Source organism: Nerophis lumbriciformis, linkage group LG12 (assembly GCF_033978685.3).
Source record: "Nerophis lumbriciformis linkage group LG12, RoL_Nlum_v2.1, whole genome shotgun sequence".
In the NCBI taxonomy this organism is placed as follows: domain Eukaryota; kingdom Metazoa; phylum Chordata; class Actinopteri; order Syngnathiformes; family Syngnathidae; genus Nerophis; species Nerophis lumbriciformis.
In genome coordinates this window covers 24286033-24300391 of record NC_084559.2, presented here as the reverse complement: position 1 = coordinate 24300391, position 14359 = coordinate 24286033, and the positions used below count along the sequence as shown (strand labels likewise).

General features: G+C 38.4%; 1 protein-coding gene across 1 annotated transcript in view; it reads right to left on the bottom strand.

Moving 5' to 3' along the window:
* Positions 1-12013: 12013 nt before the first annotated feature.
* Positions 12014-14359, bottom strand: part of dtx1 (deltex 1, E3 ubiquitin ligase) — an 81938-nt gene continuing 79592 nt past the window's right edge. The window contains exon 10 of the mRNA XM_061986145.1: positions 12014-12698. Within this exon, the coding sequence (XP_061842129.1) occupies positions 12474-12698 (225 nt within the window). The 3' untranslated portion in view covers positions 12014-12473. The remainder of the gene's footprint in view (positions 12699-14359) is intronic.

Here is a 14359-nt window from a genome sequence, read left to right as displayed (position 1 = left end):
AGTACTTAAATAATCCTAAAGGGGAAATTAAAGATTTTCAACCCAATCCCATTCAAGATCAGACAAACATTACAGGGAGACAGAACAGGATCGCTGACGGGTCTGCCAACTTCCGGCGCCCCTTACAAAAAAAAGAAAAAGTGGAGGGGGGCGGGGGTCTAGTCTAACCCAGGTTCCCCGGAGAGGGGGTCCAGACTGAGGCCAAGGGAAAAAAACAAACCTCATAGCCATAGCACACATAAACATGTGTGTAAAGAAGGAAACATCAAAGAACACAAAGGACATTAAAGACATTAAAGAAGCAGAGCTGATGCAACTAGCTGACACTCCAGCAGTGTCACTTTTACATACAGCCACGAAAGTAAAACAACAAAAACCCCAAAAAATAATCAACCAATAATATACATTGCACACACATGATTGCACCATGCATAGACAAGCAACCAAACAAAAACATCATTTCAACACCCATATACACACATTTCAACACCCATATACACTCATTTCAACACCCATATACACTCATTTCAACATCCATATACACTCATTTCAACATCCATATACACTCATTTCAACACCCATATACACTCATTTCAACATCTATATACACTCATTTCAACACCCATATACACTCATTTCAACACCCATATACACTCATTTCAACACCCATATACACTCATTTCAACACCCATATACTCTCATTTCAACACCCATATACACTCATTTCAACACCCATATACACTCATTTCAACATCTATATACACTCATTTCAACACCCATATACACTCATTTCAACACCCATATACACTCATTTCAACACCCATATACTCTCATTTCAACACCCATATACACTCATTTCAACACCCATATACACTTATTTCAACACCCATATACACTCATTCAGCCCTTTGAGACACTTGTGATTTAGGGCTATATAAATAAACATTGATTGATTGATTGATTTCAACGTCCATATACACTCATTTCAACACCCATATACACTCATTTCAACACCCATATACACTCATTTCAACATCCATATACACTCATTTCAACACCCATATACACTAATTTCAACACCCATATACACTCATTTCAACACCCATATACACTCATTTCATCACCCATATACACTTATTTCAACACCCATATACACTAATTTTAACACCCATATACACTCATTTCAACACCCATATACACTCATTTCAACACCCATATACACTCATTTCAACACCCATATACTCTCATTTCATCACCCATATACACTCATTTCAACACCCATATACACTCATTTCAACACCCATATACACTCATTTCAACACCCATATACATTCATTTCAACACCTATATACACTCATTTCAACACCCATATACACTCATTTCAACACCCATATACATTCATTTCAACACCTATATACACTCATTTCAACACCCATATACATTCATTTCAACACCTATATACACTCATTTCAACACCCATATACACTCATTTCAACACCCATATACACTCATTTCAACACCCATATACACTGTGGTGGCCCATGCGATGTTCCACGCCATCGTTTGCTGGGGTGGGGGGATACTTGGCAACCTTGAGACCTCCAAATTCGGGAGGTGGGGGGCGGCGGGGTTGAGGTGGGCGGGATTGGGGGGGGGGGGGGGGGGGGAGTGTATATTGTAGAGTCCCGGAAGAGTTAGTGCTGCAAGGGTTTCTGGGTATTTGTTCTGTTGTGTTTATGTTGTGTTACGGTGCGGATGTTCTCCCGAAATGTGTTTGTCATGCTTGTTTGGTGTGGGTTCATTGTGTGGCGCATATTTGTAGCAGTGTTAAAGTTGTTTATACGGCCACCCTCAGTGTGACCTGTATGGCTGTTGACCAAGTATGCATGCATTCACTTGTGTGTGTGTGTGTAAAAGCTGCATATATCATGTGACTGGGCCGGCACGCTGTTTGTATGGAGGAAAAGCGGACGTGACGACAGGTTGTAGAGGACGCTAAAGGCAATGCCTCAGGAAAATCAGGAGGGTTGGCAAGTATGGGTGGGGGGAGCATGGCCAGAGAAAGGAGCAGACCCAACAAAGCAATCAAGAGAGCCGACTACACCCTCGGCCGCCCACCAACTCTCGGCCAGTGTCCAGTCCGCATGGATGAGCGAGGATGCGTCCAAGGTACCTGTCCCATATGCGGTCAACAGCACAAGTACCGTATTTTTCGGAGTATAAGTCTCACCTGCCGAAAATGCATAATAAAAAAGGAAAAAAACATATATAAGTCGCACTGGAGCCCGGCCAAACTATGAAAAAAAACTGCGACTCATAGTCCGAAAAATACGGTACCTGTCCCTAGGTCAAGAAACAAAACGACCACATAAGATGCTGTTGGTGTTGCAACAACCCAATAAAAACAAGACCAAAGGTCAACCCAGTTGGGGGCACATTTATTTCTCCATATTTGTCCACAGGAAAGACACAAACATGCAACAAAGTCATCACAATTCAATAAAGACTGATTAGGATTAAGAAGCCCTTTATAGTCGAATCAAGAGTGTCTACTTAGACGTTTGCAGGTTGGCCACACTTCAAAAATGTAGACCAAAGAGTGGAGAAACAAAACCAAAACAAAACAAAAAACAGCCAAACGCTGTCGGTCTCCCTCGCTCTTGTGAGAGAAGAAAAGAAAGTTTTGAGGCAAGATGCGGACCAGCACGAGTCCATCCTGCAAGGCTCACACTTTGGCTTAGCATGCATCTGCGGGAGGACGTTAAAGAACGTGACACACGCGCAGACAGAGAGACACTACTTGAAACAAACATGTAAATACTACAGGATCATAGATTCATGTCAGACCATCCTAGACCAGAAATATATTTCCACACGTCGTCACGCAGCAGGAGCAGAAGAAAACTTGCTACAAAGAAATCGGCCGTCGCGTGTGGAAAAATAGGAAATTGCATAAACACCAACGCTCGCACAAACCGCGTCTTCTCCGCGCACACCTGAAAGTGTAAAGGGCCGACAAAAAGAACGTTCTAGAACATGGAAAAATTCCCTGATAGTTCTAAAAAGGGCCTCGGAAATTGGAGCCAACCACTCAATTTCTCCGTTTCAGAACCTTTTTTTTTTTTTATATAAATGAACATCTGGAAATAAACACCACTTATATTGATGCGCCACTTTCACTTTCGCTTTAAATAGCTTGACCCTATGAGGTCGTGAATGAACTTGCATGTTTTTCTTGATGTCAGCAATTTTTTAAACAATGAAATTCATAAAAAAAACAAAAAAACATCAAAATCTCAATGCAGCATAAGCTTACACCTCTTTTGCTAAAGCCTTTTTCAGAGACCTGTTTTCATTAGACAAATATTTGCATATAGAGAGGTCTCAAACAACTCTCTTCCTGTTTAAACACATTCAGAAAGTGACGACATTCACTCCAAATCTCGTGAAATCTGACCGATTGATATTGAACATGTACAGCAGGGGTGTCAAACTCATTTTAGATAGGTGGGCCACATGGAGAAAAAATCTACTCCCAAGTGGTAAAAATCACGGCACGATAACTTAAAAATAAAGACAACTTCAGTTTGTTTCCTTTGTTTAAAAATACTGCGATGAGGTGGCGGCTTGTCCAGGGTGTACTCCGCCTTCCACCCGAATGCAGCTGAGATAGGCTCCGGCACCCCCCCGCCACCCCAAAAGAAACAAGCGGTAGAAAATGGATGGATGGATGGATGTTTAAAGGGGAACATTATCACAATTTCAGAATAGTTAAAACCATTAAAAATCAGTTCCCAGTGGCTTATTATATTTTTCGAATTTTTTTTCCAAAATTTTACCCAATCACGCAATATCCCTAAAAAAAGCTTCAAAGTGCCTGATTTTAACCATCGTTATAAACACCCGTCCATTTTTCTGTGACGTCACATAGTGAAGCCAACACAAACAAACATGGCGGAAAGAACAGCAAGCTATAGCGACATTAGCTCGGATTCAGACTCGGATTTCAGCGGCTTAAGCGATTCAACAGATTACGCATGTATTGAAACGGATGGTTGTAGTGTGGAGGCAGGTAGCGAAAACGAAATTGAGGAAGAAACTGAAGCTATTGAGCCATATCGGTTTGAACCGTATGCAAGCGAAACCGACGAAAACGACACGACAGCCAGCGACACGGGAGAAAGCGAGGACAAATTCGGCGATCGCCTTCTAACCAACGATTGGTATGTGTTTGTTTGGCATTAAAGGAAACTAACAACTATGAACTAGGTTTACAGCATATGAAATACATTTGGCAACAACATGCACTTTGAGAGTGCAGACAGCCCAGTTTTCATCAATTAATATATTCTGTAGACATACCCTCATTCGCTCTCTTTTCCTGAAAGCTGATCTGTCCAGTTTTGGAGTTGATGTCAGCAGGCCAGGGAAGCTAGGGTCGATATCCTTCTCTTGATCATCTTCGGGACGGTGTGAGCCAAGACATCCAGGGGGTTTAGCTCGCTCGTCTGCGGGAACAAACTGCCGCCATTGCTTGCCGTGCTACCGAGGTCCTTTGTCCCTGAATTGCTCACACACTCCGGCAGATTCAATGGGGGTCTGGCGGCAGATTTCTTTGACTTTATCGTTGGAAATGCATCTGCTTTGAGTGTCGCAGGATATCCACACATTCTTGCCATCTCTGTCGTAGCAGAGCTTTTGTCGGTAAAGTGTGCGGAACAAACGTCCAATTTCTTGCCACTTTCGCATCTTTGGGCCACTGGTGCAACTTGAATCCGTCCCTGTTCGTGTTGTTACACCCTCCGACAACACACCGACGAGGCATGATGTCTCCAAGGTACGGAAAACAGTCGAAAAAACGGAAAATAACAGAGCTGATTTGACTCGGTGTTTGAGAAAATGGCGGATTGCTTCCCCATGTGACGCCACGTTGTGACGTCATCGCTCCGAGAGCGAATATTAGAAAGGCGTTTAATTCCCCAAAATTCACCCATTTAGAGTTCGGAAATCGGTTAAAAAAATATATGGTCTTTTTTCTGCAACATCAAGGTTTTTTTTGACGCTTACATAGGTCTGGTGATAATGTTCCCCTTTAAAAATACTGCGATGAGGTGGCGGCTTGTCCAGGGTGTACCCCGCCTTTCCGCCCGAATGCAGCTGAAAAGGAATGCACCCCAAAAGGAACAAGCGGTAGAGAATGGATGGATGGATGGATGTTTACAAATAGAACAAGCACATTCTGAAAATTTACAAATTATAATGTTTTTTTACACTTACATGTTGCGGTTTATAGTATTCTATCTTTCTGAATGAATGATAATGTTCATCAGTCAACTAATTGGTGTTCATTTTCAATCTATCAAGATTTTAAAAAAAATAACATCAAAATAAAATTACAGGATGTTATTTATGTAGTTTGCTCATTTTCCTCAACTGGTGCACTAACATGAGTATTTTTTTATTTTTTACAAACATACAAAGTTACAAAAAATTGCGACATCTAGTGGACACATTTAGAACAGCAGTTTCTTTCATTCAAAAAATTTCGGCTCATTTTTGTACTTAGCAAACTCATTCTACGGGTCGGATAAAACCTGTTCGCAGGCCTGAACTGGCCCCCGGGTTGACGTTTGACACCCCTGCTTTAGAGCTAACATGACCTTACAAAGTCAACAGTGAGGTCTTAAGAAGAAATATATAAAAAAAAAAAAAGTTCTTCTGTAGAACGTAACAAAATAAAACGTATTTCGAAATTACTCAAGAATGTAACATTGATATTGTCAGAAAAATTGTATGTAATTTATCAAAAAACTTTCCGTTCTCTGAGTTCCCAATGAACAGACAAGAGGCTGTCTTTGTTGCACCAAGCCAAAGGCTTGTAAAATTCAAGCTCGATCCAGGACCAGTCCTATGTAAACAGGGAAAGTCCAAATAAAAAGAGGTGGTGTCCAATCTTTCGCCAGAGCGTGAGTGACACAGTGAAAGGTTACAGGTCGACACGTTTCTCCTCAATTGAGCCAAATTTAATTCTGTCCCTGTTTAATTCTTTGCTTCTTGTCTTGTTTAATAAATGTCATCAGTGTTTGAACCTGACAGATATTACATTTTTAAAAAGGTTTAATAATCTTTTATCATCTTCCTAGAACATATATTGGTGACACTCAAAATATTAGAATGGTTAGTTTAGATTTACTATTGGGGGGTTCTGACCTTTGACCTTGACTACCTTCAGAACACAGCAGGTCAAACAAATTGACACACACACCCACAAATAAGTAGAACTGGTTTTAGATGACCACCATGTACCCCACCAGGCATCCCTCCAGTTGTGTGACACGGCATGGGTCAAATCAACCACAGTGGAACCCGCTTATCGGACATCGACAGAAGCGGTGTGACCTTTGACCTGCACTGTGGTCTCACAGCCAAGTGAGGGCGCTGTTCTTCTCCAACCTTGCTTTGCCTTAATAAACTATGTTACACACGGTTTGTTTTCATATCTGACTGAAGCAGATCAGGTCAAACTGGGCGTGTACCATCATTTTGCTCAAATTTTGAACATTTCAGGCTTCTGATATGATTAGTTTTTTTGGTTTACCTGACACATGAACCGTGACGAATTGGGGGAGGTGCATTATCCACTAAAGCCGCTAGATGTCAGGAGAGTGTTGAATATCTTAAAATGTGTTTTATGGCAATTGCTATGCAGAGTGGTGCTTTCCATTATTTTCAGCAGACTGCATTGCAAAATGATTGCCCCCACCCCCTCTTCCTCTCATGCGAGATCGACCCTGGAATGGGGCCATAAGAATCCGTTCACTATCAATCAATCAATAAAGGTTTACTTAAATAGCCCTAAATCAAGAGTGTCTCAAAGGGCTGCACAAGCCACAACGACATCCTCGGTTCAGAGCCCACATCAGGGCAAGGAAAAACTCAACCCAATGGGGCAATGAGAAACCTTGGAGGGGAACGCAGATGTGGGGAACCCCACTGGGCAACCGGTGCAATGGACATCAAGTGGATCTAACATAATATTGTGAGAGTCCAGTCCATAGTGGATCTAACATAATAGTGAGAGTCCAGTCCATAGTGGATCTAACATAATAGTGAGAGTCCAGTCCATAGTGGATCCAACATAATAGTGAGAGTCCAGTCCATAGTGGATCTAACATAATAGTGAGAGTCCAGTCCATAGTGGATCTAACATAATAGTGAGAGTCCAGTCCATAGTGGATCTAACATAATAGTGAGAGTCCAGTCCATAGTGGATCTAACATAATAGTGAGAGTCCAGTCCATAGTGGATCTAATATAATAGTGAGAGTCCAGTCCATAGTGGATCTAACATAATAGTGAGAGTCCAGTCCATAGTGGATCCAACATAATAGTGACAGTCCAGTCCATAGTTGATCTAACATAATAGTGAGAGTCCAGTCCATAGTGGATCTAACATAATAGAGAGAGTCCAGTCCATAGTGGATCTAACATAATAGTGAGAGTCCAGTCCATAGTGGATCTAACATAATAGTGAGAGTCCAGTCCATAGTGGATCTAACATAATAGAGAGAGTCCAGTCCATAGTGGATCTAACATAATAGTGAGAGTCCAGTCCATAGTGGATCTAACATAATAGTGAGAGTCCAGTCCATAGTGGATCGAACATCAATCAATCAATCAATGTTTATTTATATCGTAATAGTGAGAGTCCAGTCCATAGTGGATCTAACATAATAGTGAGAGTCCAGTCCATAGTGGATCTAACATAATAGTGTGAGAGTCCAGTCCATAGTGGATCTAACATAATAGTGAGAGTCCAGTCCATAGTGGATCTAGCATAATATTGTGTCATGTTATTCAATTACAGTCGTCCATTGTTTATTGTTGTTAATTGGTTCCAGATTGGACCGCCATAAATGAATGTCCACAAAGTAGGAATCATTATTTATAAATCAAATAGAGCATAAAAAAACTGTTAAAGACTATCCAAATACCTCTTTAAACTTCATAAGAGCCCTCTAGACATGAAAAAACATTACCTTAACACTCTTTCAATCCAATATAGTCATGTTGCCTAAGGCTGAGCCAATCAGGGGCCACGATATTAAAGAGCGCTCGATGATTGGTTCGGTCTCCTCAAGACGCCAATACTACTGTAGTGTTAGTATTTGTACTTTATTTACACATGTCTATGCTCAAACATGCTTAATATACAGTAGGGAAGGGATTCATATGGATTTGGTGTGAGAGGAAGAGGGACGGTGGACCATTTGCAATGCAGTTTGCTGAAAATGATGGAAAGCGCCACCCTACACTCTTTGATGATAAAATGATGGACCGGATTTGGTGACATAAGCGGGTTCCACTGTATAAAAGGTTTTGATTTGACCGTTTAAGCGACTCTACACTACATTACGATCACTTTTTGGAGGGTCCAGGAGCAGCTACAGTGCTCCTGCATGATGAGCAGGCAACAGTAAGCTAAGTTCAACATTGCTCATTTGCATATATCACTCACAGCATAACACCAAGAATGTAAAGGCTTGGTAATATTACACACAAAAAACCAAAACAATTAAAGGATTACTTCCATATCTATAAATCTGGTTCATGATGAAGAGTAAAAATGTCTGCAGCTAATACTGACCCCGTATGGTAAAGTGAGGGAGAATGACATCTCATGCTATTTATGCCCCCCCTCCCCCACCTTCTATGAAAGATACATTGACTACATTTATTTGAGTCAACTACACACATTCTACATTAGTAGCATATGCTAACACTACCTGTTATATTAGACATCATTAACACATGTCATAGATAATTCAACACAATCATATGGAGCCCCTAAAGGGACATGGGGGAATTTAAAAAAATTTTTTAAATTTTTTTTTTTAGACATGTATCTCGTGCGCACGAGAAACTTTTTATAAAGTTATAAAAAAATGGTTTTAAATTTTTATAATTTATTTATTTTTTATTTTTTTAGACATGTATCTCGTGCGCGTAAGATAAATGTCTAAAAAAAATATATATATATTTTGAATTTTTTTTTTTATAACTTTATAAAAAGTTTCTCGAGCGTGTCTAAAAAAAAAATTATACATTTTTTTTTCTCCCCCCCATGTCCCTTTAGGGGCTCCGTACAATCATGTCTTTACACTATATCTTTTTTTAATATATATATATATATATATATATATATATATATATATAGAAGAATATAAAAATAAACACCATACCCTTAAACTGAGCTTGAACTGTTGGGTATATCACTTTCGTAAATAAATACAGATATTTCAAAAGCGCGGCACAATGACTTATTAAAAAAACAAACAGATGTTTATAATGCAATTAAAAAAATTCCCCCCCCCAAAAAAAAAAAAAATGAAGCAATTCACTAGAACTGCTGCCTCAATTTGCTATGGAAGACTGTGAGTCGCTCTGAAATGAACAACATCCCTGCTCATTAAAGCTGATCAGACGCATTCCAGGAAAAAATATGCAGCGCTGACCTAGCGTTCCTCTCAAAGTTACATAAAAAAAAAACCCAACATGGATCTTCAAAAGACTTTAGCTCTTGGGCATAACATCTCAGAGGGAAAACAGAGTACACACGTGGGCTCTTTCAATAGTTCCTTTTGGTGAATCTGCAATAAAGCAATTTTTTTTTCCCTGGACAAAGTTCTGCTGCCAAAGATGGACTTCAACCAAGCGCATTTTGGTAAAAAATATTTGAGATTCATGAGATGGATCTCGGAGGTGAAAAGTCCAACCTCTTAGCACCTCACTGCAGCATGATGGATAGACCCAGGGCTCCAAATTCCTCCAACAGGGAGAATGATAGCGCAGGGCTTTATGCTCACAGGAGGTCAGCATCGTCAAGGTGTCAACAAAACAAACAAGTTGAACCTTGGAACTGCAGCAACATTTCTTAATCTGCCCGACCGTTAACCGTATATTCAACTACATTGCTTTAGGAGCCACATTTCCAGAAGGCTAAGGACCATGGGGCCAGACTTCTCCCTTCACTCTTAGTCTTATTTTGTATCTTCTAGAGCAGGGGTCCCCAAACTTTTTGACTCGGGGGCTGCATTGGGTTAAAAAAATTTGGCTGGCGGCCGGGCTATATATAAATATATATATATATATATATATATATATATATATATATATATATATATATATATATATATATATATATATACACATACAGTATATATACACACACACACACGTTAGGTCAGGAAAAAAATGCAGAGGCTATTTTATCCCTACAAGCCTGTTTCACAGGTTTTTCTGCTCTTCAGGGGATTTTTTTATTTTAATTTAATTTTAAATTATTTTAAATTAAAAATCCCCTGAAGAGCAGGGAAACCTACGAAACAGGCTTGTAGGGATGAAATAGCCTTTGTTTTTTTCCCTGACCTAACGTATATATATATATATATATATATATATATATATATATATATATATATATTTATATATATATATATATATATATATATATATATATATATATATATATATATATATATACATATATGTACCCCGCCTTCCGCCTGATTGTAGCTGAGATAGGCTCCAGCGCCCCCCGCGACCCCAAAGGGAATAAGCGGTAGAAAATGGATATATATATATATATATATATACACACACACACACACTCACACACACACGTTAGGTCAGGGAAAAAACGCAGAGGCTATTTCATCCCTACAAGCCTGTTTCGCAGGTTTTTCTGCTCTTCAGGTTTTTTTTAATTTAAAATTAATTTTAAATATAAAAAAATTGTAATTTGAAATTATTTTAAATTAAAAATCCCCTGAAGAGCAGGGGAACCTGTGAAACAGGCTTGTATGTATATACATATATATAAATATACATATATATAAATATAAATATATATACATATATATATATATATATATATATATATATATATATATATATATATGTATATATATATATGTTAGGTCAGGAAAAAAACACAGAGGCTATTTCATCCCTACAAGCCTGTTTCGAAGGTTTCCCTGCTCTTCAGGGGATTTTTGATTTAAAATAATTTAAAATTAAGTTTTTATATATATATATATATATATATATATATATATATATATATATATATATATATATATATATATATATATATATATACAGTATATATATTCCGAGCACGATGTCACGTTATCGATGGGAAAATGCATTTTTAGACAATATGATTTGGCTAGGAGACACAGAGAGTACCAAGCGGTAGAAAATGGATTACAAAGGACAGATTTAAAAAAATAATTATCCAAAAAACAATAAAACAAAATGTTGTTTTTTAACTTTGTACTTCCCACGGGCCATAGTTTGGGGACCCTTGTTCTAGCGAACCAGCGTCCTCCACAGTAGACATCTAATTTTTGTCTATTTATTTTGTCAGTTACAGGAGTGCTCTGCTGTTCTTAAGGACCTTCTGGGAAAAAAAAAGAAGAAAAAAAGTCAAAGATCATCTAGTATTCTTAAAAATCTGCTGCAAAATAGTTTTTTTTTAACTGAACACCCAGGCCACCAGTCGAATATCCCAAATGATGAAAAAGAGAGGACCTAAAATGGAACCTTGAGGAACCCCACTAGTACTGACTGCATCTGAAGTAAAAAGCTACAGCAACACCTTATTACATAAATCACATTATGAAAAAAAAATTGCCAAAAAAGGAGAGAACTTAAAGGGGTGCCTCAGTTATATAAATCACACGTTTGGACCCCAGTCTTCTATTTTGAAGGTTAAAATTACAACGCAAAGGATCTGCGAATGTGTTGACGTTGGTCCACGTTCCTCTGTACAACAGGAGCACTCTAGTGCTCCAAAAATGTTTGTCTCCCGAGTTTTGAACTGAACTCGGACCGCCAGTTGACTCGCCGTGACGTACACTTTAGAAAACATTACCATTTTACAGCCTTTGCTCCCGTACATGCACTACACTTTTGTTTAGCCCTTATCACTGAGATGGGGGAGAAAAAAATCCTTTACTCTGGTTTATTCCTAAAAACAAAAGCCCAACACCTCTCCATCAAAAATGTACAGAAAATTCTCACCATGTGTTAGAATATAAGATTTTTGAGGGAAAAAAAAAAAAAAGAGTTTCAAGTGAGAAAAGCTTTCATTGGCACCTCATCTTATTGCAGCAATTCACTCAACATTCATTATGTAATTTTGCTGGCGCCATTAAAGTCGGGGCTCACTACGCCACCACGTCGCACTTTAAGACTCTTAAAGCGACCGATGGCACGTTTGCTGGCATCAAGACATACACTGAGCATGTGCCGCAGCGTGCTCCAGACGTGACGCTAAAGATAATGACAACAAAAAAGGTTGAGCGATGTAATTGTGTGCCGCCACTTCGACGAGGTGTCATAAAGTGTAGCGTTTACCATGATACTGTAGCTTGTGTTCCTGAAAAAATCAGCTGCTTAGGAACCTTTTCAGTCCTTCAGGTTTGCCTCGCCAACTCCCTGGGCTGACAGCTCTGTCAGGACGTTGTCCAGGTAGTTGGGGTCCGGGTAGCCGTGGCCTGTCAGGTTGGAGCCAAATTCAGTCTTGTGGTGGATCTCGTTCCACACCACGGTGTCAGTTTCTCCTGTGGTGCTGGACGTCCCGATGGTGAAGATGAGGCGTCGGTCCCAGGCCGTGATCAGCAGCTTGAGGACCTGAGGGCACAGATTAGGTAAATAGTGGCTTTTGATGGAAATAGATATGGTAACTAATCCAATCCACTTTATTTATGTAGCACATTTAAACGACAAAATGTTTCCAAAGTGCTGCACAACAATATTAAAAATAATATTCAAATATTATCCTTAGCTGCACCAATGACTGAATAAAAACAAAAAATAAATACATATAAGAGCAATATAAAATAAATATAATTAAAAACGATTTTAAAGGGTAAAACCAATTAAAACAGTAAATAGAAATCAAAATTTGAAAAACACAGAGGACAACAGAAGACCGCACAACTCACGTAGTGTTAAAACCCAGAGAATAAAAGTGGGTCTTAAGACGAGACTCAAAACACTCGAACATGGAGGGGCAGAGTGTTCCAGAGTTTAGGGCCGACCACAGAGAAGGCCCTGTATCCCCTGGTTTTAAGTATAGTATATAGTATTAGTATAAATATAGTACTATATTTATAGTATAACTATAAATGACAAAAAATAAATAAAACAATGCTACTCAATTTTTTTGGGTGTATTTTGGATCCCCATAAGTCCCAAAATGTGTTTTATTCAGTTGTACAATGCAAAAACTGAAATCTAAGTCAGATTAAATATCTCAAATAAGGGTGATATTTGCTTATGTTCTGTCTGATAAGATAATTCTTCTCACTAAGCAGATTTTATGTTAGAGTGTTTTACTTGTTTTAAGGGTTTTGGTCCTAAATGATCTCAGTAAGATATTACAGCTTGTTGCTGAGATTTGATGACCTATATTGAGTAAAACATGATTGAAACTAGAATATCAACTGTTGCAAAGCTGTGTCATCAACACTCACAAGTATAAAACTACTTTTTTTAAAGTAATAATTTATTACTTCAACCATGAAAAAAAAAATCATGACTTTTACACAATTTTGTCTCATATTAAAACAGATGACAGCCTAATGGACTTTTGTTGTTTTATTTTCAATGAAACAATAGAAAATATGTACTCATATAGTAGTACAGTTGTTATTAGTGAGAATATACTTATTTTAAGGTATTTTTGGGTTCATTGAGGTTAGCTAATTTTACTTGTTTTGGAAAGTCTTGACAAGCCAAATTTTCTTGTTCTATTGGCAGATAATTTTGCTTAGTTCAAATAAAATACCCCTAATCTTTGTATTTTTTTTTCTTGTTTTTGAACACTGACTTTTTGCAGTGTGCAGCCCTGTGAGGGCGCCCAACTGCGACGTGGTCCTAAGTGAAAATTAGTTTGACACCCCAATCCTAAGTGATGCATGTGCTGATCATTATTTATGTTATTTGTTTTAAAAATTTGAGTTTAATATTTCAGCAACAAGCCTCTGTGGTTAGTCAGCACAGACAGTGCCATGCAGCAGACTGATCTGGTGAATACAAAGTTAGCAGTCAATATTTGTTTCGACAGAGCTTGGTGACTATATTCCTGTAAGTAGAAATATAATTGTGGTTTTATGCAAATTAAAACGTTTGTACAAATTTAACATGATCTTGATGATCATTTTTTGTTAGCCTATCAATTGGTTCGTCCATTGTATTTTAGCCTTAAGCTCCCAACTTTATTGTCCATGACTCTTACTTGTATGTGTACTTCATGTGTATATTAATGTACTTTTTTGTGTGCTTAGTTT